The 27,667-nt window shown below is 45.3% G+C and overlaps 1 protein-coding gene across 1 annotated transcript in view; it reads right to left on the bottom strand.

Moving 5' to 3' along the window:
• The window catches only part of LOC128706526 (neuronal acetylcholine receptor subunit alpha-7-like), a 1,070,503-nt gene that overhangs the window by 590,795 nt on the left and 452,041 nt on the right, over positions 1-27,667 (bottom strand). The window contains exon 3 of the mRNA XM_070087766.1: positions 13,002-13,046. Coding sequence (XP_069943867.1) covers positions 13,002-13,046 — 45 coding nt within the window. The remainder of the gene's footprint in view (positions 1-13,001; positions 13,047-27,667) is intronic.

Below are 27,667 nucleotides of genomic sequence, written 5' to 3'. Positions count from 1 at the left end.
AAAAACGATAGAACCTACCCAGTAATGCTTACACTCCCCTCCCCCACCATGAAAACGTGCCACTTTCACCTTAGATACACAGTGACAAATCTCTTATACTTATACATTTGTAAAAGCATTAAAAACTTCAATGACAAAATATATAAACACAATCCAGCCAGCTAAACGGCTGACACTATAATACAAGGAATGTCTGAACCTGATGGCTCACATCCACCATAGAACACAATGGGTTTAAGACACTACCGATGACACTTCAACCCCCCCCCATATGCCTAGTAACTGTGTCTGCCGTCACCACTCATAACCACCAACAGTCCTTGATAGTAATTAGCATCTTATAATATATCACCCTAAAAACACGCTACACACATCAACCTACCACAATAATAAATAAATTTACACATTATTCCCTCCAGCAGACAGATTATTTACACTGTCGGAGATAATCTATACATCACATCCTACAGAGAATGGACAACATTAGACATCTAAAATAATATGACATGTGTATCACATGACCTGCTATTGCAGAGATTACTTACACTCCTACCCCCCCGCCCCCCTCCCAAGTGAAAACTGTCCAGTTTCACCTGGCTATACACAAGATCAAAAACTCATTTACTTGAACATATATAATGAAAATGTGAAAAAAACATCTGTTACAATATATAAGCAACAACACCCCAGGCAAGATCTTACATTATATACAATACCAAAACGTTCCACTAGTTAAAAAACAGGTATGAATGCCTCATTATTATGACAAGTTACATTGCTCATATATAGGTAGACATGTTACATCCTTACAAAACATGAAGGAAACCTTAGATAAATTATAATCATCGGTGTTCACAATAACACCAAGACATTACATTGAATATCACATTGAATATCACCTCAACATCCTTTCCTCACACAATTCCACACACACTCACACAATCGACCTCTGCAACACACACAACTCCCCCCTCCCCTGGGAAGGCCAGCCCGTTCATGCCACTGACCGCTTATAAAGACCATAAATCCCTCAAAAGAAAGTCCCTGTAGCCCTCCGAGAAATTCCTCTCCCACTTCCTACCATATATTTCCCTGTTGCGACACTTTGTTCTATAAAAGAATGCTGTTGTGGCCACCCTACGTTCCTCCGCCCCTTTGTCTCTCATTGCCCATGATATATACACAAAATCAACCACTAAGTAAGCCACTGCCCTTTGAACCTTTACCCCAACCCCACCTACATCTAAACTGAGCGGTCTCAAAACCGATAGCCCTTTCCCCCCCCCCACATACCGGATTACTTTCCCTAACCATTCCCGCACAATCCCTAGGCTTTCACAAAAATAAACTACATGAAAAGCTGATTCATCTACCCCACAAACCTGACACTCCCCACCCTCCCTTATTCGCCTATTTCGTAAAACAACCCCAGACGGCAATATTCCGTGAAGAAACCTATACATTACCTCCCTCACGCGTGGCCGGATGCGTAACCCTTTTAATCGACCCCAAATGTCTTCCCATGCGTACATCGGGTACACTCCTTCCGTTGCCACTACCACCCTAGGCTATATCTTCCTCTCCATGGACCCTACCCGCATGTTTCTCGGCTCTCTGACCATCATCAATAGACGCAACAACTCCTCACCATCTCTCAAATCTTGTCCCTTCCACCATCTCCGAAGATCTCCCTGCAGCATCCCCAACCCTCCACTCCCTTCCCCCCGAGCCCTTAGCAACCCATGTTTCACATATACACACTTCAACCTTCTTTCCAAATGAATTAACCGCAGCCCTCCCAAGGCCACCGGAAGTGTTACCACCTCCCTTTTCAACCAATCGCATCCCGAACCCCAGATAAAACGGAAAACTCTGCTCAACAATCTCCGGACATCCCCATACACCAAAGGGTACAAAGCTGCCACATGCCATATTTTGCTGTACAAAAGCACATTGACCACAATGACCCTCTGGTGCAGCGTAAGATGTGTCGGCCTCAATCCTGACAATCTTTCCAATACCCTATCTACCACACCCTTTGAATTATTCTCCCTCGCCATCTGAGCATTACCCATATACACAACTCCACAAATTTTCACCGGGTCCACGACACACCACCTCACCCCCCCCACCCCCGCCCTCCCGCCCATCCCATTCACCCAATCTCATGAGCTTTGACTTATGCACATTCACTGCCATACCTGTTGCCATCCCAAAAACATCTATAACTCTCTCCAGACCCTCCAATCCCTCCCTCCCACTCACTAGGACAGTTGTGTCATCAACATAACCTATGATACTGGGACTCCCACCTCGTATGTCCTCCCTTACCCCCTCCTGTATGCACCTTTCCACTTCCCTATAAAACGGATTCTGTAAACATGCAAATAATATTTGTGACAACGGGCAACCCTGCCTCAATCCCCTGCCCATTTTCACATGCAACCCCACCCTCCCATTAATCTGTACACACATCCCTGCTCCCCGATATAAAGTATGTGCCCAATTCACAATGTCCTCCCCGAACCCCTGCCGCTCCATGATTCTCCACAGAGCCTCCCATTGAACAGCATTACTAAAAAACCCCTTAACAGATCCCAATTATTTAAGTAAAATTCACTTGGTAGTCCATCAATACCTAGTGCTTTGCCCCTGCGCATGTCCACAAGCCCTCTCCATATCTCCCCCTCTTCAATAACACCACCCAAGGCTTCCCTGTCCTTTCTCCCCAGAGCTACAGGCACTACACCACACACCCCATCAAGATCCTCCCTATTTACCCCTTTACTTTTCCAGTATTGCCCATACCACTCATCCCCTCCGTTGTTTTTAACACCTGCCCCTCCCTAAAACCTTTCACCTCAGAGTGCACTTCCAAATCCGCTATCGTGGTCACTGTCCGCCTCTGCTGTTGTCTCCGCAACACACGTGCCGATGGTTTATCCCCCCAAAGCACTTCCTCCACTTCTGCCTGCACCCTCACCGCATAAAATCTCTCCTCCTGTACCTCTCTTAACCTTCTCTTCAGATCATCCATTGCCTCTGTCTGAAATACCCCTCCCACCACTCCTTGCTCATGATAGTATCCTAATCTACTTTCCAAATAATTTGTTAATCCATACTTCAGTTGATTTATACGCTTCCCCTCACCCACGTAAAACCTACGAATCCTCTCCTTGGCTACACTGTCCCACCAACGTACCACATTATCAACCCTTTTTGCCTCCTCACTTAGCTTCCTCCACAACGAAGCAAAACCCCCCTCCACTTCCTCATCCTCAAGGAGTCGCGTGTTTAATTTCCAGCAGCTTTCAAACCGTTTCACTAACGAATCCCATGCCACCCCCACCACCACTGCCCTGTGATCTGAATAAATTGCTTCTATGGTGTTAAAAGACTCGACTGAAACCCCTTGCATTATATAGATCCTATCCAATCTAGCTACATAATCCCTCCTTACATACGTATGTTGCACTTCACCTATTCCACCCCAGAATGCATCTCGTAACCCAATATCTCTACACAAATCTCTCAACACATTCGAGAAATATCCCGCCCCCACTGGCGTCACATCAGATCTCCTTATTATACAGTTCCAATCTCCCCCAATCAATGCAACCCTGGGTAGCGCTCTCAAGAAATGCACCAGATCATCCCTTACAAATGCCGATTTTACTCTCATATCGTCCTCCGCCGGAGCATACACTCCAACAAAAGACACGCGTTCACGCATCCACCACCCGTCCACCCTCATTATTCTTCCCTCACCCCCCCCTTTCAAACCATTGCAAAACAAACGGATTTGCCTCACAAATTAAAACACCTACTCCGCCTTTTAAACGTGCCGTTGGCATTACAAAAGCCCGATATCCATTCACCTCTAGCAATTTTCCCGCTTTCAAGTTATGCTCTTGTATAAAAGCAACATCTACCTTGTAACGAATCAGCATTCCTCTCAACCATACACACTTACCACTATTATATAAACCATTAACATTGTCATGCACCTTAGGCCTGCTTACGTTTTGCACCCACGTTTCCCCACCTCGTTTTTCCACTGTCCTGTAGCCCCATACACTCTGTCCTTGGCACTCACCCCACCCCCTCCACTCCTAACCCCTTGCTGGCGTTTCTTTTTCTCTTTGCCTCTACACACACCTTCAATCCCCGCCTTTTTCCCTGGTCTTTGTGCTTGAGTGAGGACCTCATCCGAGTCAGACGTGACTGCTGCCCGCTTCCTCGACACTTCCTCTTCCACCATGCTTGTCTCCTGACCCTCCTCATTGTGCACCTCCACTTCTATCACCTCATTCCCCGTCTCACTACTTGGCAAAACCGACATTTCATTCCTTCCTCCAGGCCCGCATGCATCTTCCCCTTGCCCCGGTACCTGTTCTTCCATCTTTTCCTCTATCAAGGGTTCCTCCGATTTAGGGAACATCTGCAAAACCGTCTCCAGCACTACATCCTTGTCCGCCTCGTGCGTCACACCCTCTGCAGACGCACTCAATTGCTCCACAGCACCCTCAGGCTCCACCTCATGTAGCCTTTCCTCCACTTCCTCACTCCACAACCGACCACGCCTACGTCCATTCTGGCGGTACTGATCAGTCACCATAGATACTCGCCTCGAAATGTCACTCCTTGGTATTCCCTGGTCCGTTCTCCGCCTCACACATTCAGCAGCTATGTGATCATAACCATCACACAGTCTACAAGTTCTACGTTGTCCAGCGTAAGTTACAAGTATTTGTGTCCTGAATTCCTCTAAGAACACATACGAAGGTTTTGGTTGCCTCAGAGTCATCTTTAGGCTAAAACTACCTTCCGGATAACCCTCATAAGCCCCTGCCGTCCACTTGCCTTGTTGAGCTACGTGTACAGTTCCAAACTTCCCAAACACACTACGTAGGTCAGCTTCATTCGCCTCGAAAGGCACATTACGTAATTTAACATACGTAAATTGACTCGAAACATCGACCATCTTTACCAGGATGTCCTCATTAACCTCGATAGCAACATCCTGATAATGATCGAGTACATCCTCATACACCTGTGAAGACAGTAGTTTGACGAACATCCTGTAGTTTCCATTTAAGGCTACTTCTTAAAGGTCGCAATCCTCAATCTCATATGTCTCTCGAATAATCAGAGGCAACAACTTCAATGCCGAATCTTGATTAATTGTACCTCTCAGTAATTCTATGCCAACAGCGTTAATTCTGCGGCGCACCCCAACCACGATTGTGACAGCCTGGCTAGCACTTGCGTCGGTCAGAGAGGTGCAGCAAACGTCCACCCTCACCAGCAGCTTGGCGAGGAATGCTCTCAACAATTAGTCAGTAATGTTCATTCGCTGCCTGACCACGGTAGAGTGCGGTTGTGCTCTGCTGTTTTCAGGCGAGCTACCTTGTACCAACATGGCGCTGAGTGTGAGGAGGCGCGTAAATACCATCGGTATAGAGCTGCTTCGTGGGGCGATTTCACCCTCTTCAGCGCAAGTGTTACTCCCGACCATCATTAGGGAGACCTATGGTGTTCAGGACGATGAGGTGTATGGTGTTGCCCTGAATGGGGCATACAGAATCTTCGTCAAACTGAATTCCACGTCCGTGTACGAGTCTTTGGTGACGAGATTCCAAGACGTGAGTCTTGACGCTACTCCAGCTGTGAAGGTGCGTTTGATCGACGTATCTCGCCACTTTACGTGGGTTAAGATTCGTAATGTCCCATTTGAGGCAGATGAGGCTGACATCAGGAGTGTTTTCGAGGCACAAGGGACCGTACATCTGGCACAACAGAGCAAGTGGACGGCTGGTGCTTACATGGGCCGTCTGGAGGGAACCTTTTCCCTGAAGATGACTCTGGAGGAATTCAGGACGCAAGTTATGGTATCGTACGCCGGACAGAGATGTACGTGCAGGTTATGTGGGGCATACGACCATATGGCGGCAGCGTGTGTGAAGCTGAGGAGGGCGCCTGCACAAACTGGTGAAGCACCAGTTACCAGCGTGGTAGCTGTTGTTGAGAGCCCCACGCGAAAGCAAGGGCTTGGGCGCTTGTGGAGTGAAGTGGTAGAGGATCCCATAGAGGAGACTGGCGTGTGTGAGGCAAGCTGTGACATAACAGGATCTGTTACTAGGCAAGGGAAAAGTGCAGAAGTGCAAGTGCAGGAGGAGGTACAGGCTCTCGAGGAAGAGCTTCAGGAAGTGTTGAGGACATTGACGCCGCCTGCAGAGGATGTTGTTCCTGAGCTGGTGAGAGGCACGGCATTGCCTGTAGAGGAATGTGATGATAAAAACCATAGCAGGGTTGACGGGCCAAGTAGTAAGCGTGAGATGTCGCCGTGTGCCGTGGAACGAGGCGTGGTGGAGGTTGAGGTTCATCGTGAGGGAACCTCAGAAGATAACATGGAAGTGGAGGGCATCACGAGGAAGAGAGCGGCGACGTCAGACTCAGATGATGTCCTGACGCCGGCGCAGAGGTCTGGGAGGAAGGAAGAGTACTGTCGAGGTAGTCAGGATAAGAGGCATCGCAAGAAAGGGGTGGGGGGTTGATGGTGTGAAGCCTTGTGTTGGCTCTGGGGCAGGAGGCCCTGGGATGAATGAAGAGATGAGGAAGGGTTGGAAACTATAAAGAGGCCTTAGGTGTATGACTGTGAACGTAAATGGACTGTGTAATAGTGTGAAGAGGGAATGGTTTCGAATGTTTGTGTGTAAATATAGGGTGGATGTAGTGTTCCTGCAAGAACACAATTTCAAGGAGGGAAGAGAGCTGGAGGTGGCGGGGTTTCAGGTCATGACTCTGCCATCTGCACGTCTGAAAGGTGGTGTGGGTATATTCATCAGGGAGGCGAGTCCATTTGTGTTGATAAGAAGTGAGGGGGGAGGGGGGAGGGTGTTGTGTATGGATGGGGCAGAGGGTAACCTTTGTAAGTGTGTATGCACCAGCTGAGAACGATGTGAAAGTAAAGCAGGAATTTGTTTGTGATGACTTAGTTTTCTTCTTACGTGGTTTACCTACGGTGGCCATCGTTGGTGGGGACTGGAACTGTTATCAGGAGGGCTGATGTGGAACCAAAAGGGGCGGGGCACATGTCGGCGGCCTTACGAGACCTATTGAGGGATATTCAGTTAAGGGATGCAGTTGGAGAGGGAGTGTGGGAGGTAGAGCACACTTTCGTGAGGAGGAGTTATGCGGCTAGGTTAGATAGGTTGTACATTTCTCAAGGGGTCTTGGTAAAGTTTTTTCGCACAATAGAGGTACCTTATTCGGATCATAGGGCAGTCGTGGCAGAGGTGGGATGGGAGTCACTGGCGGGTATCTCTAGGGGTTATTGGAAGTTAAATACGAGTGTGTTAGGAGATGAGGAGGGGTTGGAAGGATTTACAACACTGTGGGAGGGGTTAAGTGCGGAGGTACATGGGGTGGAGGATGTGGTAACATGGTGGGATGGTGTGGCTAAAGAACGAATTAGGCAATATTACGTGAGAGAAGGAAAACGAATTAATTCTTTAAAATATGGGCTGGCCAACTATTTGGAGGACAGGTTAAGGGGTTGTTATGCGAGAGGGGCGGTGGCGGGTATTTATCCTATGGATGACATACTGGCTCTTAAGGGGAGGCTGCGCGAGCTCCAAGATGAGAGGTTCCAAGTGGTGAGGGTAATGGCAGGTGTGGAAGAGGTGTTATGGGGCGATAAGCCTTCGTCGTGTGTATTGCGTAGGCAAAAGCAACGGCAGCAGGCAACAACTATTCCATGGTTGGAGGTTCATGAGTCGGTAGGTGGGTATAGGGTGGGTCAGGTTATACACACCACAGAAGGAATGGGAGTGTTTGCAGACGAGTGGTATGGAAAGTACTGGCAAAGGGATGGGATAGGAGATGGGGTTTTAAAACAGGTGTGTGAGAATGTGATATGTCTGTTGGGAAACAGTGATAGGGAAGCGTTGGGAGGGGAAATAACTGAGGGAGAAACATGGAAGGCTTTAAGTGAAATGCGTAAGGGTAAAGCTCCAGGAATCGATGGACTCCCGGCAGAGTTTTATCTACAGCATTGGGAGTTAATGAGGGTTTTTTTGGTTAGGTTGTTAAATTTAATGAAGGGGAGGGGAGAGTTGGGAGAGAAGCAGGCAGCAGCTGTTGTAGTATTGGTACCGAAGGGTAAGGGGCAACATACACTTAGGGACTACCGGGCAATATCGTTGTTATGCACAGATTATAAGCTGTTGGCCAAAATTTTGGGGAATCGGTTTAAATGCATAGTGGATAGAGTAGTAACGAGAACTCAGTTTGGGATGCCAGGGAGGTCTATGGTGGAGGGACATGGGTTCCTAAGGGATTTCGTGGAAGCAAAAGGGGGAGGAGGGGGGGTTTGGTGGCTTTAGACTGGCAGGGTGCATATGACAGAGTGGAACGAGAGGCATTGAGAGCCATCCTCAGGGGACAGGGGTTTGGAGAAGAAATAGTGGGATGGGTAGATGCTTTGTATCTCGGTGCAATGGCGAGGGTACAGATTAATGGGAGAGTGGGTGGGAAGATTGTAATGGAAAGGGGACTTCGACAGGGGTGCCCTATGTCACAACTTTTATTTGCATGCATACAGGACCCCTTTTATAGGATGATGGAGAAGCGTATGTGCAATAGGGGGGGGTGAAGGGAGTAGAACTGGGAGGGTTTGGCCAGTCTTAATAGGGTATGTTGATGACACTACTGTTCTGGTTAGGGAGGGATGTCAATGGATACCTTGGATCGGGTAGTACAATTGTTCTCCGATGCAACTGGTATGAGAGTGAATTCTGAAAAGTCCATGGTCATGGGGTTAGGAGCTTGGGCTGGGAGGGTTCAGTGGGGTAGTTCAGTGGTGGGGAGGCGGGTGAATTTGTGAAAAATTTGTGGTCTTATCTATGCAGACGATCTGGATGTAGCGCGCAGGGAAAACTCGATTAGGTTGGTGGATAGCATTCAGGGGCGATTGGTTGCATTGAGGCCTTATCATTTGACCCTTTTACAGCAGGCCATTGCCTTATTGTATAGTAAGGTATGGCACGTGGCGGCCGTGTTCCCATTAACACTGACGGCGATAGCGGACATACTTAGGAGGGTTTTTAAATTCTTGTGGGGCTCGGGATGCGATTGGCTTAAAAGTGACATGGTAATGTTACCTGTGCGGCAGGGGAGGTTGGGTTTGCTGGACTTAAAGAGGAGGGTCAAATGTGTCTTTATTAAAAGGGAGGTGGTGAGGGAAGGTGTGGGTGGAGGGGGGGGTATTGTCAGGATCCATGAAAGATTGAAACGAATGTATTCCGCAGTGGAGTTGCTGGTGTGTGAAACTGTTTTGAGGGCTTTGGCGTGGGCTCGAGATCCGGGGAAGGTCAAAATAGGTGCGATGTGTCGATTGTTGGTGGGGAGGGTTGTGGCGCCTGTAGAGGGAATTTTCCCCATGTATACATGGGGAAGTATATGGAATAGGTTAAGTAGGATGAGGTTACAACCACGAGCACGTGACGTAATGTATCGTTTTCTGCACGGGATTTTGCCGTCAGGTACGGTTCTGAGGGATAGACGTGTGGTTGAGGTGGGTGTGTGTGGAATATGTGCAGGTGAGGAGTCGGCGTTTCATGTATATTTTTGTGAGGGGATGGGTAGCGTCAGGGGTTGGTTGAGTAGAGTACTCCGTAAGATTGGGGGTAAAGGAATTTCTGTTCTGAGAGCTTTAAGTCTTGACGTGGGGGGATTGGATGAGAGTATCATTAGGGCTGTGGGGTACATTATGGTAGATTATATATACATATCTTGGGGAATGAGGGGAAAAGGGGTTAGTGAGGTGAAGAGGCGGGTTTTAGCAGTTACGTTTTATAAAACGTTGTGCTGTAACAGGGAAATTTATGGGTTAAGGTGGGAGCTGGCTTTCTCAGAGGGATATAGAGAACTTACGTTAGAGGTTTTATTAGATTTGTAAATCAGGTGGGAGGGGCAGGGTAGGGATGGTAAATGCTACTGTAGGAAGGTGATGTCAGGGGTAGAAACGGGGTCGCCTCCTTGGGGTTGACAGTTGCAAAGAATGTGCGCGACTTTAGTGTGGCGAGAGAGTTGGAATAATGTAACGTGCGAATGTGTATGAACCTGAGCGTATGGGATGTGTAACGGCACATACACAGTTGTGGCTGTCTGCGCCTGCGTGCGCCTTAGTTACGCTGTTGTGATTAAGGATTGGTTGAACTTCATTGTGGCAATATTCCTGGAATTGTTAAGCAATAGATGTGTATCTTAACCTGGTTGAAGTGTCAATGTGTAAGACTTGGTCATGTTTCCCTTATGTTAATATTTGTTATTAAATGTAATGTCTTTGGTGTTACTGTTTCACCAATACTTATATAATTACCACTTAGGTTTATTCATATATGTCAAGTTAGGATGTAAGTCAACAAGTTGGTGATAACGGTCATATTATTTTGGGGTGAGGGGGGGTAATTAATGTGTAATAAGTTTAAGTCATTAACGGCAATTCCAACTTTATCGGTAGTTGTATACATGTGTTTTGATATGTGATGTTCACATTGTATTAATCTTATTTAAGGTATTGTGATTTTGGTAGTCTTGTACCATCCGTGTTGTAAATTCTCTTTCCTCAAGTGACATGTGTCATGATATTCCTAAATTGAGGATAATTAATGTCATGATTATTCAGATTAGTGATGGGGCTAGTTTTCAATGTGTGTGTGTGAGTGGGGGGAGGGATGATGGGTCACCTGTGTTGTGTGAGTGGGGGGAGGGATGATGGGTCACCTGTGTTGTGTGAGTGGGGGGAGGGATGATGGGTCACCTGTGTTGTGTGAGTGGGGGAGGGATGATGGGTCACCTGTGTTGTGTGAGTGGGGGGAGGGATGATGGGTCACCTGTGTTGTGTGAGTGGGGGGAGGGATGATGGGTCACCTGTGTTGTGTGAGTGGGGGGAGGGATGATGGGTCACCTGTGTTGTGTGAGTGGGGGGAGGGATGATGGGTCACCTGTGTTGTGTGAGTGGGGGAGGGATGATGGGTCACCTGTGTTGTGTGAGTGGGGGGAGGGATGATGGGTCACCTGTGTTGTGTGAGTGGGGGGAGGGATGATGGGTCACCTGTGTTGTGTGAGTGGGGGGAGGGATGATGGGTCACCTGTGTTGTGTGAGTGGGGGGAGGGATGATGGGTCACCTGTGTTGTGTGAGTGGGGGGAGGGATGATGGGTCACCTGTGTTGTGTGAGTGGGGGGAGGGATGATGGGTCACCTGTGTTGTGTGAGTGGGGGAGGGATGATGGGTCACCTGTGTTGTGTGAGTGGGGGGAGGGATGATGGGTCACCTGTGTTGTGTGAGTGGGGGGAGGGATGATGGGTCACCTGTGTTGTGTGAGTGGGGGGAGGGATGATGGGTCACCTGTGTTGTGTGAGTGGGGGGAGGGATGATGGGTCACCTGTGTTGTGTGAGTGGGGGAGGGATGATGGGTCACCTGTGTTGTGTGAGTGGGGGGAGGGATGATGGGTCACCTGTGTTGTGTGAGTGGGGGGAGGGATGATGGGTCACCTGTGTTGTGTGAGTGGGGGGAGGGATGATGGGTCACCTGTGTTGTGTGAGTGGGGGGAGGGATGATGGGTCACCTGTGTTGTGTGAGTGGGGGGAGGGATGATGGGTCACCTGTGTTGTGTGAGTGGGGGGAGGGATGATGGGTCACCTGTGTTGTGTGAGTGGGGGGAGGGATGATGGGTCACCTGTGTTGTGTGAGTGGGGGGAGGGATGATGGGTCACCTGTTGCAGCACAGGTTTCTTAATAATGCATTTGTAGGTCTTGTGTAATTAGTTGCGAGTTGTATTATGGGTGATTATCATTAAGCTTGGTGAATTATTATTGTGTTGAGAGTGTAATTTAGGAGTTATATTTATAGCCGTTTTGTGGCCTTTAATATTATCCCTTTATTCCTTCTTGAATTGTGATGTTTTAAAAACTTGTAAATAGTATGGCAGGTGGTGCCTGGATTGTTATGTGTTTATATATTGTGTTATTGATGTTATCCTTGTTCAAGTCATTTTTTAATTTTAAGTAGCAGGGGAATGTACAATGTATTCATTGGTGGGGGGGGGGGTGAGTGTAAGCAATACTGAGTAAGTTCCACTTTATGAACCTTGTGTACTTGTGTACTTGTATACTTGTGTACTTGTGAAACAACGTACGTAAAAGCAGTCTATAGGTTATGTTCATTTTATTTTAATGTCTTTATGTATGTGCTTATTCAGAAGATTGTGTAGTGAATGTTTATTGCTCATCACCAGTGTCAATGTAACATATTGATATATGTACCTATATATATTTGTACATGAAGTTTTAAATAAAAAAAAATTAGTAATGTCTTTTCTGGTCATACATTTTCCAATTAAATGTGCACTATATAAATTGTGGGTTACTTTCTTTGATTCACATAAAGTCTGTCAGAAATTATTTTCTGAATGTCACCTAAATTATGTTATCCTCTGTGTTCTATAATGAAAAATATTTAAAAATGGATAATATAACGAGAGTTACTACGAAATTTCTTACGATTCTCGCTAACATGAATGAATTTAAACTAATTTATGACTGCTGTCTTGCGTCAATTCTTCCTGGTTGATGACTCCCGCATATAAGCCTATTATTTAATGTTAAGAATTAATCTAAGTCTGCCCGAAATGCCTAGCCATGCTAGGTGTCCTAGTGGCCCCCTCTGTAATTAGTATTTTATAACATGTAAACCCCACAATACCCAAAACCTGTAAACCCCACACTTGTGGCTTAGCGCTTCCTTTTGATTATAATAATAATGTAAACCCCACATTGTAAACCTTATAGAGAATACACTTGAATTGAATTAAATTGAATTGAATTCTAAAGATTTATTTCTTAACCCATATTAAGGGAAAAAAAATTTTGATGACGTTGAATATCTCCTATATACATATACACATTTAAAAAAAAGTGTAAAACATACTCACAAAATTCAGCCATACGTTCGTTGTAAGGATCTGATTCTTCTCGTCCTGGAAGGTAAAAAAAAAATCAAATGAGTGAAACTGGTAAATGTATAAGAACGAAATGAGAGCTATAAGCTATTTTATAAAACAAATATATGTATATATGTATCAATAACAACATTGCGACTAGCCAAGGACTCGAACCCATGCTACTTTGGCCTGCCTAATGGTGGGCGAAAACTCATGACGCCTTTATCCACTGGACCATACAATGGACCATACAATGCATGGCCTAGTGGATTAAGGCTTCATGAGTTTTCACCCACCATGAGGCAGGCCAAAGCAGCATGGGTTCGAGTCCTTGACTAGTCGCAATGTTGTTATTGATCAATACCACTCGTTTGTGGGCACTAATATATATATATATATATATATATATATATATATATATATATATATATATATATATATGCATTTAATCTCCTGAAAAGAGACGTGGTATTAGCAGCGGTACAAGAACATTTTCATGGTCTCTTCCCTTTTGTTTCAGTTGGATATAGCAAGAAATCAATGCTCCTGTTTGGAAAGCATGAAATCACATCATCAGAGGGTGTCTAGCAAGGGGATCCTTTTGCACCATTTCTCTTCTGTATAGCGATTAGGAAAGTCACAGTCTGACAAGCGAGCTCAATATCTGGTTCCTGGATAATGGCACACTAGCAGGTACAAAGGAGTCCTTCCTAGATGATCTTACACAGGTAATGACACGGGGACAGGAAATGCATCTCATCCTGAATAAATCCAAATGTGAAATCATCTGTCAGTCAACAAGTGATAAATGCAGTGAGATACAAACTACCAGGAGCATCAGTCATTGCCCCCACAAATAGCGTTTTGCTTGGAGCACCTCTGAGAAGCGATGCCATTGACACAATTCTCAGGAAGAAATTGGGAGAGTTGAGGAGAATGGAACAACGAATAGACAATCTTGACACCCAAGATGCCTTGTACCTTCTCACTAAGTGCTTGAGTCTGCCCAGGTTGACGTATTTCCTAAGATGTGCACCTTCATATGATAACCCTATACTGCAGGAATATGCCAGTATCCTGAATGAGATTTTTACGAAAGTACTTTACCTTACTCTAGAAGACAGGCAGTGGAATCAAGCTACACTTCCAGCCAGACTAGGAGGCATTGGTGTCCGCAAGTCATTACAGATTGCACTACCTGCTTTTCTGTCCTCATGCGTTGCATCCAGAGGGCTTGTAGCAGCGATTCTCCCTGAACATCTTAGGAACAAAATTGGAGTCCAGGACTAAAAGTTCATTGACGGAGCCATGATCTGGGATAATCTAACGGGCTCTGAAACCAGACCTGGTCCCCCCAACAACTACAAACAGCCGCACTGGGATGGCCCAATAGTGGAAATATAGCTTCCACAATGCTTCAGGGTGTGTCAGGGAAGGATAGAGCCCACCTCCTGGCAGTGAGAGCTCTTTATGCAGGGGACTTTCTTTTGGCTGTTCCCAACTTTAGCCTTAGCACACGCCTCGACCCACAGACCATCCGCATTGGTGTTGCCCTTCGACTTGCCGCCCCTATTCTCGCCGAACACAGGCGTTTTTGTGGTAGTAAAACAGCAGACCGATTTCGGTACCATGGTCTTGTGTGCCGTAAGTCCGAGGGAAAGATTACAAGACATGACGAAGTTAATAACATTATCAAGTGGAGCCTCTCAACAGCCGGATGCCCAGCAGTAAGGGAGCCACCCCAGCTATACAGATCTGATGGCAACCGAAAGCATCCAGATGGTATCACCCTTCAAGCCTGGACAGACGGTAAGCAGGTGTTGTGGGACTACACATGTCCATCTACCTTGGCTGATACCTATCTCCAATACACCAGGGAAGAAGGAGGGGCAGCCGCCAGCTTCAGAGGGTCCCGAAAGTCTAGAAAATATGGAGAACTTGCCCATCATTATATGCTTGTTCCCATAGGCTCAGAGACCCTTGGCTCATTGGGAAAGTGTGCATCTAAGTTCCTTAAGGAGCTAGGCAAAAGACTCATTAGGGTAATTAGGGATCCCAGGGCAACTACTTTTCTGTTCCAGCGACTCAGTGCGACTGTTCAGAGGGGTAATGCCTGCTGTATTTTGGGCACGTGCCCCAGCTCTGACGAGCTGGATGAGATTTTCGCATTATAATCAGTGACAAACATGTAAAAATATGTACTAGACATGCATCTCTCACACCTCATGTACTGTATATGCCATCTTTGTAGCCATCCTTCAAGCCTTTTTGTCCACTACTCCGAGGCTATAGGTCCCGCAATTTACACCAGAGGTGCACCCTATACATATACATATATATATATATATATATATATATATATATATATATATATATATATATATATATATATATATATATATATATATATATATATGTCGTGCCGAATATGTAAAATTGGTCAATTAGCAAGAACTCATTTAAAATTAAGTCCTTTCTAAAATTTTCTCTTATACGTTTAAAGATATATTTTTTTCATTAATGTTGATGTAAAAAGTTTTAATTTTGCACCAAAAAGAACTTAGAAAACTTACATAACCTTATTATAACAAGAACAATTTATTTTAGCCTAACCCAACTAAATATATTTTAGATATGTGTACAATAATTTAATACTGAACAAACACAGTGAAATATATTTTTTTCGTTAGGTTCAGAATCATTTTGGCGAAATTATTGCATACACAAATTTTCACTTGTCCTATATGGCAAGATGAGTGTTGCTATTTAAGATAAGATCGCAAGTTCTGCCCATTCGGCACGACATATATATATATATATATATATATATATATATATATATATATATATATATATATATATATATATATATATATGTCGTGCCGAATGGGCAGAACTTGCGATCTTGCCATTTAGCAACGCCCATCTTGCCATATAGGACAAGCGAAAATTTGTGTATGCAATAATTTCGCCAAAATCATTCTGAACCTAACGAAAAAAATATATTTCACTGTGTTTGTTTAGTATTAAATTATTGTAAACAAATCTAAAATATATTTAGTTGGGTTAGGCTAAAATAAATTACGCTTGTTATAATAAGGTTAGGTAAATTTTCTAAGATTCTTTTGTTGCAAAATTATAAATTTTTACACCAATATTAATGAAAAAAATATATCTTTAAACGTATAAGAGAAAATTTTAGAAAGGACTTAATTTTAAACGAGTTCTGGGGTGGCCCTAAAGAAAAAACTAAAGTTTCTCCTTTTAAATTTAGTAATATATACAGGTGAAGGGGTTACTAGCCCCTTGCTCCCGGCATTTTAGTCGCCTCTTACGACACGCATGGCTTACAGAGGAAGAATTCTATTCCACTTGTATATATATATATATATATATATATATATATATATATATATATATATATATATATATATATATATATATATATACTATATATGATAAAAAAGCATTACTAGTGAATATTATGATAATGCTTCTTAATAATCAAGGTCACTGATGAGCACTTATGTCCATATTTATGGCAGCTCTAGTGTTCATTTACTCATTGTTATTAGTCTGCCGAAATCTGTGTTATTTTGTATCCTCGATATGGCAACATTATGCCACTAACTAGTGCTTATTATATTAGTGTACACTCACACACGCACACACACACACACACACACACATACACACACACACACACACACATACACGCACACACATACACGCACACACACACACACACACACACACACACACACACACACACACACACACACACACACAACCTGACGACACTGGAGGACAGGAGAGATAGGGGGGACATGATAACGACATACAAAATACTGAGGGGAATTGACAAGGTGGACAAAGACAGGATGTTCCAGAGATTGGACACAGTAACAAGGGGACACAGTTGGAAGCTAAAGACACAGATGAATCACAGGGATGTTAGGAAGTATTTCTTCAGCCACAGAGTAGTCAGTAAGTGGAATAGTTTGGGAAGCGATGTAGTGGAGGCAGGATCCATACATAGCTTTAAGCAGAGGTATGATAAAGCTCACGGCTCGGGGAGAGTGACCTAGTAGCGATCAGTGAAGAGGCGGGGCCAGGAGCTCGGACTCGACCCCCGCAACCTCAACTAGGTGAGTACAACTAGGTGAGTACACACACACACACACACACACAAAACTCAAAGGCAATGGGGCCGGATAATCTCTCTCTATGGGTCCTGAGAGAGGGAGCAGAGACGCTATGTGTACCCTTAACAACAATATTCTACACATTTGTCGAAACAGGGAGATCACCAGAGGTATGGAAGACAGCAAATGTAGTCCCAGTTTTTAAAAAAAGGAGACAGACAAGAAGCACTAAACTATAGACCAGTGTAACTTACGTGTATATTATGCAAAGTCATGAAGAAGGTTATCAGGAGAAGAATGGTGCAAGGCCTAGTAAGAAATGAGTTTATCAACAGCAGCCGACACGGTTTCAGGAATGGGAAATCCTGTATTACAAACCTACTGAAGTTCTATGGCAGGGTGACAGCAGTAAGACAAGGGAGAGAGGGGTGGGTAGATTGCATTTTGCTGGACTGTAAGATTAGTGCAAAAACTGGAGGACCAAGCAGGGATAACAGGGAATGCACTACTATGGATCAGGGAATACCTGTCAGTAAGACATCAGCGAGTGGGTGCCTGTGATGAGTGGGGTTGCACAGAGGTCAATTCTAGGACCGGTGTTGTTTCTGGTATTTGTGAACGACATGACGGAAGGAATAGACTCCGAAGTGTCCCTGTTTGCAGAAGATGTGAAGTTGATGAGAAGAATTCAATCGGACGAGGACCAGGCAGAACTAAAAAGGGCTCTAAACAGGCTGCAGGCCTGGTCCAGCAATTGGCTCCTGGAGTACAACCACCAAGTCCAAAGCTATGAAGATTAGAAAAGGGCAAAGAAGACCGCATATGGAGTACATTCTAGGGGGCCAGAGACTACAAACCTCACTCAAGGAAAAAGATCTTGGGGTGAGTATAACACCAGGCACATCTCCTGAGGCGCATATCAACCAAATAACTGCTGCAGCATATGGGCGCCTAGCAAACCTAAGAACAGCATTCAACCATCTTAATAAGGAATCGTTCAGGGCCCTGTACACTGTGTACGTTAGGCCCATGTTGGAGCACCCAGCACCAGTTTAGAACCCATATCTAGCCAAGCACGTAAAGAAACTAGGGAAAGTGCAAAGGTTTGCAAACAAGACTAGTCCCAGAGCTAAGTGGTATGCCCTACTATGAGAGGTTAAGGGAAATCGACCTGACGACACTGGAGGACAGGACAGATAGGGGGAGACTTGATAACGACATATAAAATACTGAGAGGAATTTACAAAGTGGACAGAGACAGAATGTTCCAGAGATGGGACGCAGCAACAAGGGGACACAGTTGGAAACTGAAGAAACAGATGAATCACAGGGATGTTAGGAAATATTTCTTCAGTCACAGAGTAGTCAGGAAGTGGAGTAGTTTTGGAAACGATGTAGTGGAGGCAGGATCCATTCATAGCTTTAAGCAGAGGTATGATAAGCTCATGGTGCAGAGAGAGAGTGACCCAGTAGCAGCCAGTGAAGAGGCGGGTCCAGGATCTATAAATCGACCCCTGCAACTACAACTAGGTGATTACACACACACACACTTGATGACATCACATATGAGAGGTCCCTCGGAGCTAGTGACAACGTAGTCCTGAGTTTTGATTACATAGTAGAGTTACAGGTGGACAGGGTAACAGGAGTCGAATGGGAAAAGCCAAACTACAAAAGGGGGGACTACACAGGTATGAGGAACTTCCTGCAGGAGGTGCAGTGGGACAGAGAAATGGTAGGAAAGACAGTAAATGAAATGATGGAGTATATAACAACAAAATGTAAGGAAGCAGAGGAAAGGTTTGTTCCCAAGGGCAACAGAAACAATACGAAGACCAAAGCGAGTCCTTGGTTTACCCAAAGGTGCAGGGAAGCAAAAACTAAGTGCATTAGAGAATGAAAGAGGTATAGAAGGCAAAGGACCCAGGAAAACAAGGAGATCAGTCGAAGAGCCAGAAATGAATATGCACAGATAAGGAGGGATGCCCAGCGACAGTACGAAAATGTGACATAGCATCGAAAGCCAAGTCTGACCCGAAACTGCTGTTTAGCCACATCAGGAGAAAGACGACAGTCAAAGACCAGGTGATCAGGTTGAGGAAAGAAGGTGGAGAACTCACAAGAAACGATCAAGAGGTATGCGAGGAGCTCAACAGGAGATTTAAGGAAGTATTCACAGTGGAGACAGGAAGGACTCTGGGAAGACAGGACAGAGAGGGACACCAACAGGGAATAGACCAACAGGCGCTGGACGATATGCATACAACTGACCACAAGTGACCTTGATACATCAAAGGCAATGGGACCGGACAACATCTCCCCGTTGCTCCACAGGGAGGGAGCAGATATACTGTGTGTGCAATTAACCACAATCTTCAACACATCCCTTGAAACTGGGCAACTACATGAGGTTGTTAGGTAAGACACATATGCAACAGTTAGGTATCTTTATTTCGAAACGTTTCGCCTACACAGTAGGCTTCTTCAGTCGAGTACAGAAACGTTGATAGAAGCAGATGAGACTTGAAGACGATGTGAACAGTCCATCACCCTTGAAGTTTTGAGGTGGTCAGTCCCTCAGTCTTGAGAAGAGCATTGTTCCATAGTATGAAACAATATTGAGTTGAAGTGACAGGATGGAGCCTTATATAGCGCCAGGAGGTGAGACGTAGGTCGCTAGTAGAACGCAGATGTTGGGAGTTCAGGTCCCTCTCAAATCCAGCCGTTCTCACTAGTAGAGGTTGTCGAAGTTGATTTCAGGTCTGTACCAAGATACCCTTGTGTTGCAGTGTCTGACAGATTGAACATTAAAATGGTATAAAATACCGACAGGTTGTTAGGTAAGACACATATGCAACAGTTAGGTATCTTTATTTCGAAACGTTTCGCCTACACAGTAGGCTTCTTCAGTCGAGTACAGAAACGTTGATAGAAGCAGATGAGACTTGAAGACGATGTGATCAGTCCATCACCCTTGAAGTTTCGAGGTGGTCAGTCCCTCAGTCTTGAGGGAAGAAGCCTACTGTGTAGGCGAAACGTTTCGAAACAAAGATATCTAACTGTTGCATATGTGTCTTACCTAACAACCTGTCGGTATTTTATACCATTTTAATGTTCAACTACATGAGGTATTGAAGACCGCAAATGTAGTTCCCATTTTTAAAAAAGGAGACAGAAAAAAGGCACTAAATTACAGACCAGTGTCACTGACCTGTATAGTATGCAAAGTCATGGAGAAGATTATCAGGAGGAGAGTGGTGGAGCACCTGGAACGGAATAAGATTATAAACGAAAACCAACACGGATTCATGGAAGGCAAATCCTGTGTCACAAACCTTCTAGAGTGCTGTGACAAAGTTACAGAAGTGCGACACGAGAGAGAGAGAGAGGGGTGGGCTGATTACATTTTCTTGGACTGCAAGAAGGCCTTCGACACAGTTCCTCGCAAGAGACTAGTGCAGAAACTAGAGGATCAGGCGCATATAACAGGAAGGGCACTGCAATGGATCAGAGAGTACCTGACAGGGAGGCAACAACGAGTCATGGTACGGGATGAGGTATCACAGTGGGCACCTGTGACGAGCGGGGTCCCGCAGGGGTCGGTCCTAGGACCAGTGCTATTTCGGGAATATTTGAATGACATGATGGAAGGGATAGACTCAGAGGTGTCCCTGTTCGCAGATGATGTGAAGTTAATGAGGAGAATTAAATCAGATGAGGACCAGGCAGGACTTCAAAGAGACCTGGTCAGGCTGAACACGTGGTCCAGCAACTGGCTCCTTGAATTCAACCCTGCCAAATGCAAAGTCATGAAGATCGGAGAATGGCAAACAAGACCGCAGACAGAGTATAGATTAGGTGGCCAAGGACTGCAAACCTCGCTCAAGGAGAAAGATCTTGGGGTGGCCATAGCACCGAGCATGTCTCTGGAGGCACACATCAACCAGATAACTGCTGCAGCATACGGGCGCCTGGCAAACCTGAGAATAGTGTTCCGATACCTTAGTAAGGAATCGTTAAAGACACTGTACACTGTGTAGAACAGGCCCATACTGGAGTATGCAGCTCCAGTTTGGAACCGACACCTTGGCAAAGACGTCAAGAAATTAGAGAAAGTGCAAAGGTTTGCAACAAGTCTAGTTCCGGAGCTGAGGGGTATGTACCTCGAAGAAAGGTTGAGGGAAATCGAACTGACGACATTGGAGGACAGGCGGGTCAGGGGAGACATGATAACGACATACAAAATACTATGTGGAATAGATAAAGTTGACAGAGACAGGTTGTTCCAGAGAGGGGACACAGAAACAAGGGGTCACAATTGGAAGCTGAAGACTCAGACGAGTCATAGGGATGTTAGGAAGTATTTCTTCAGTCATAGAGTCGTCAGAAAGTGGAATAGCCTAACAAGTGAAGTAGTGGAGGCAGGAACCATACATAGTTTTAAGAAGAGGTATGATGCAGCTCAGGAAGCAGAGAGAGAGAGGACCTAGTAGCGATCAGTGAAGAGGCAGGGCCAGGAGCTGAGTCTCGACCCCTGCAACCACAATTAGGTGAGTACAATTAGGTGAGTACACACACACACACACACACACACACACACCGCGTGCGCGAGTCAAGCCTTCCGTGCTCTGCGAATATAAGTGTTTTTGAGGGCTACCCAAGTGTACTGCAAGGGTTGCTAAGTATGTTAGGGTAGTGAACAATCCTTGAAGCGATTTACAATCTACCTGAGCCACATAAGTGTGGGGAGAGCCACAATTTTGTAAGTGATCTAGAAAGTGAAAGGGGGTGGCGCATTCAGAGTGGGCAGGCTAGTGTGTGTGCTCAGGCGACATTGTCACTTGTCACCCAAGAAAGATAATAAAGTGAAACAAATGTGTGACCAGTGAAAGATATACAGTGAATAGGGTACATTATGTAACGAGAAGAAAATGAGGTGGATCTATGTCCTGACGTCACATCGAGCTGGACAATCTACAGGCTGCTACAGCTGCATTGCAAGTACTATATTCACCTATGCGTGGTTGATCGGGTGTTGGGTTTCGGGTTCCAATTAATCGCCAAGCTGATTGTGAACGGTCCAACTCTCCTAGCACGATAAAGAATAGGCACTCAAGTATTCAATAAGGAATAGTAATTGGTAATCTATGGAACAAGGCGAGAAAGTTACTATAAGCCTAGGTGGTAGTAAAAGCATAGAGGGCAGCATTGTAAGTAGGTGCGGGTCAAGTCACAGGAGGGTGGGGGTCAGGTCACAAGAGGTGTGGTAAGGTAAGGGACCACTGAGACTCCACATAACACTCCAACGCACAATTCCACCTACTTTTCAGACAGTAAACCCACACATAATTCCACACACACACACACACACACACACACACACACACATACACACACACAAACACACACACACACACACATACACACACACACATATCCAGACTCCCGCATACACTCCCCCCCTCCCCCACCAACCTCTCACTCGTTCACCTGATCCCCCCTCTCTCATTCACCCTCCTCCTCCCCACCTCTCCCTCTTTCCCCCCCTCTCTCTCCCATTCTCCCCCTTGCTTCTCCCTCTTTCTCACTTCCCATATTCCCCGAAATCCCTCTCCCCACCCCTCTCCCATATAGCCACTATCCACAGTTCCTCCTCTACCTCCCCCCCTCACTCTGACAAACACACTACTAACCTAACACACAGAATTACTTAAGTTTTCCATTCTGAGGCAATCAAAATAAAAAAAAAACATGGGTTGCCAGAGAGCAAGAAGCAAAACCAAGGGACAGGAGGATGAATCTGCAAAGGAAGATTGGGCAGCAGAACTCACAAAAAGGGAACATGAATGGGAAAAGAAACTAGAAGAACTCAGCATGAGAATGGAAGAAATGATAGATATGGAAAGCAAGAAGTGGGAGATGCAAGTCATAGCAGCAGAGGCTAGGATACAGAGATTAGAAGAGGAACTGAAAAATCTGAAACAGCCTAAAGAACTAAAGAACATTTTGGGAATGACATCAGAGACTGCTACCTCAGTCACAAATAAGGGGACCATAGGAAAAGAAGGGGGAACTGCATGAAGAAGCTCTATCAGAGGGGACTGTAGTAAATGAAAGAGCTAAGCCATATGTGGAGGCCCTAACAGACCACAGTAGTGCCCAGGGAAAGCCGAGAAGGCTTTCCCTGGGCCCAAGTACAATAGATAGTGAAACTGAAGAAAGGAAAGCTGCAATGGAGGAAATTAAATTGAATGAATGGATACATAAGGATATGCAGTGGGAGAATGAAAGGGGGAGGTCAGTCATTGTGTATGGGATCCAGGAAGTTGAAGGGCAAACATATGAAGCAAGAAAACAAGGGGAAAAAGCGCAATTGAAAGCATCATAAAAGCAATAGGAGAAGATGACATGACCCAGCTGGAAAATTTTCGGAGAATAGGGGGGTTTGCAAGAAGAAGAACCTGGCCAGTGAAAGTGACTTTCAAGGCAGAATCGACTCAGAACAGGATCCTGCAGGAGAAAGCAGGATTAAGGGACATGCCGACATACCAGAAGGTGTATCTTGACCACAACAGAACACAAGAAGAAAGGCAGAACCTGAGAGAGATGGAACAAAGGCAAAAGGAGGAAAGAGAGTAGATGGAGGAGACAGACAGGAGATCCCAGACCCAGGAAGATCAAATACAGCCTCCCTCACAACTTCCTATAGACCCCCAACCAGGTCAACCCCAGTGCAACCAAACATTCTAAACCAAAACACCCATGCCATATCCAATGCCCCCGCCCACTGCATTACAAACTTCACCCCCACAGCAAACACCCATAGATCCTTATCAGGTCTCCCACTTCCCCAACCCCAATGTATCCCCCAGACCACAGTCTTAGAAAAGAAGTTGAAGGTGTGGTATACAAATGCAGATGGAATAACAAATAAGTATGAGAAGTGGCATGAAAGAATCGAGGAGACATCCCCAGACATAATAGCACTCACAGAAACAAAACTCACCAGAATTATAACAGATGCAATCTTTCCACCCGGATATCAAATCCTCAGGAAAGACAGAGGGAGGAGTGTGGGAGTAGGAGTTGCACTGATCATTAAAAACCAGTGGGGTTTTGAGAAAACGGAAGGAATGGATGGCACGGGCGAAAGGGACTACTAGTAGGAACAATCCAGTCTGAGGGACATAAGGTGTTAATTGCAGTAACGTACAACCCACCACAGAATGGCAGGAGGCCAAGAGAAGAATACAATGAGACCAACAGAGCAATGGTCGACACACTAGCCGAGGTGGTCAGAAGAGCTCACATGGGGGGAGCAAAGTTACTAGTTAGGGGTGATTTTAATCACAAGGAGATTGACTGGGAAAACCTGGAGCACCATGGGGGTCCCAAAACATGGAGAGCCAAGATGATGGATGTGGTACTGGAAAACCTCATGCATCAACATGTTAGAGACACTACAAGAGATAGAGGTAAGGATGATCCAGCAAGACTGGACCTTGTATTCACCTTGAGTAGCTCGGACATCGAGGATATCATGTATGAAAGGCCCCTAGGAGCTAGTGATCATGTGGTTCTGTGCTTCGACTACATAGTTGAGCTTCAAGTGGAGAGAGTAGCAGGAATAGGATGGGAAAAACCAAACTACAAAAGGGAGAACTAATCAGGCATGAGGAACTTCCTGCAAGACATTCAGTGGGAGAGAGAACTGACAGGAAAACCAGTACAAGAAATGATGGACTATGTGACAACAAAATGCAAGGAGGCAGAGGAGAGGTTTGTTCCCAAGGGAAACAGAAATAATGGGAAGAACAGAACGAGTCCTTGGTTCACCCAAAGGTGTAGGGAGGCAAAAACTAGGTGTACTAGAGAATGTAAAAGGTACAGAAGACAGAGAACTCAGGAAAATAAAGAGATTAGCCGAAGAGCCAGAAACGAATATGCACAGATAAGACTGGAGGCTCAGTGACAATATGAAAATGACATAGCATCGAAAGTCAAGTCTGACTCGAAGCTGTTGTATAGCCACATCAGGAGGAAAACAACAGTCAAGGACCAGGTAATCAGACTGTGGAAGGGTGATGGGGAGTTCACAAGAAACGATCGAGAGGTATGTGAGGAGCTCAACACGAGATTTAAAGAAGTATTTACAGTGGAAACAAGTAGGACTCGAGGAAATCAGAACAGGGGGGTACAACAACAAGTGCTGGATGAGGTACACATAACCAAGGAGGAGGTGAAGAAGCTGCTATGTGAACTTGACATCTCAAAGGCGGTGGGACCAACAACATCTCTCCGTGGGTCCTCAGAGAGGAAGCAGAGATGCTGTGTGTGCCATTAACAAAGATCTTCAACACATCAATTGAAACTGGGCAACTCCCTGAGGTATGGAAGACGGAAAATGTAGTCCCAGTTTTTAAAAAGGGAGACAGACATGAGGCATTAAACTACAGACCTGTGTCACTAACGTGTATAGTATGCAAAGTCATGGAGAAGATCATCAGGAGGAGTGTGGTGGAGCACCTGGAAAGAAACAAGTGTATAATCGACAACCAGCACGGTTTCAGGGAAGGAAAATCCTCTGTCACAAACTTACTGGAGTTTTATGACAAGGTGACAGAAGTAAGACAAAAGAGAGAGGGGTGGATCGACTGCATTTTTTAGGACTGCAAGAAGGCCTTCGACAGAGTTCCTCACAAGAGGTTACTGCAAAAGCTAGAGTATCAGGCACACATAAACTTGAAGGGCACTGCAATGGATCAGAGAATACCTGACAGGGAGGCAACAACGAGTCATGGTACGTGACGAGGTGTCAGAGTGGGCACCTGTGACAATATGGGTTCCACAGGGGTCAGTCCTAGGACCTGTGCTGTTTTCGGTATATGTGAATGACATAACGGAAGGGATAGACTCAAAAGTGTCCTTGTTTGCAGATGATGTGAAGTTAATGAGAAGAATCAAATCGGATGAGGATCAGGCAGGACTAGAAAGAGACCTGGACTACAAGCCTGGTCCAGCAACTGGCTCCTTGAGTTTAACCCTGCCAAATGCAAAGTCATGAATATTGGGGAAGGGCAAAGAAGACCGCAGACACAATATAGTCTAGATGGCCAAAGACTGCAAACCTCACTCAAGGAAGAAGATCTGGGGGTGAGTACAACATTGAGCACATCTCCTGAGGCGCACATCAATCAGATAACTGCTGCAGCATTCGGGCGTCTGGCAAACCTACGGATAGCGTTCCGATACCTCAGTAAGGAATCGTTCAAGTTCAAGACTCTGTATACCATTTACGTCAGGCCCATGCTGGAGTATGCAGCACCAGTTTGGAATCTACACCTGGTTAAGCACATCAATAAATTAGAGAAAGTGCAAAAGTTTGCAACAAGACTAGTTCCAGAGCTAAGGGGATTGTCCTACGAAGAAATGTTGAGGGAAATCTGCCTGACTACACTGGAGGACAGGAGGGTCAGGGGAGACATGATAACGACATATAAAATACTGCACGGAATAGACAAGGTGGACAAAGTCCAAAGACTGGATGTTCCAGAGATGGGACAGAAACCAGAGGTCACTATTGGAAGTTGAAGACTCGGATGAATCAAAGGGATGTTAGGAAGTATTTCTTCAGTCATAGAGTAGTCAGGCCGTGGAATAGCCTAGAAAGTGACGTAGTGGAGGCGGGAACCATACATAGTTTTAAGACGAGGTTTGATAAAGCTCATGGAGCAGGGAGAGAGAGAATCTAGTAGCAGTCAGTGAAGAGGCGGGGCCAGGAGCTTTAACTCGACCCCTGCAACCATAAATAGGTGAGTACACACACACACACACATACACACACACACACAAATAGGTGAGTACAAATAGGTGAGTACACTCACACACACTTAACCCCAGTAATGTAAGGTCATGAAGATTGGGGAAGGACACAGAAGACCGCAGACGGAGTACAGGTTTGGAAACCAACAACTGCAAACGTCAGTTAAAGAAAAGGATCTTGGGGTAAGCATTATAACGAACATGTCCCCTGAGGCACACATCAATCAAATAGCTGCTGCAGGTTATGGGAGATTGGCAAACCTGAGATTGGCGTTTAGACATCTGAGTAAGGAGTCATTCACGACATTGTACACAGTGTACATAAGGAGTATGCTGGAATATGCAGCGCCAGTATGGAACCCTCACTTAGCCAAACACGTCACGAAATTGGAGAAAGTGCAAAAATTTGCAACACGATTAGTCCCGGAACTGAAGGGTATGTCTTATGAGGAGAGGTTAAGGGAACTCAACCTGATGACACTAGAGGATAGGAGGGATAGAGGGGACATGATAACAACGTATAAAATACTAAGAGGCATTGACAAGGTGGACAAGGATCGAATATTTCAGAGATGGGATACAGAAACAAGGGGACACAATTGGAAACTGAAAACCCAGATGAGTCATAGGGATGTTATGAAGTATTTCTTTAGTCTTAGAGTGGTCAGGAACTGGAATAATCTGGAGAGT

This window comes from Cherax quadricarinatus, chromosome 2 (assembly GCF_038502225.1).
Source record: "Cherax quadricarinatus isolate ZL_2023a chromosome 2, ASM3850222v1, whole genome shotgun sequence".
Lineage (NCBI taxonomy): Eukaryota > Metazoa > Arthropoda > Malacostraca > Decapoda > Parastacidae > Cherax > Cherax quadricarinatus.
This window is presented reverse-complemented; position numbering and strand designations above follow the sequence as displayed.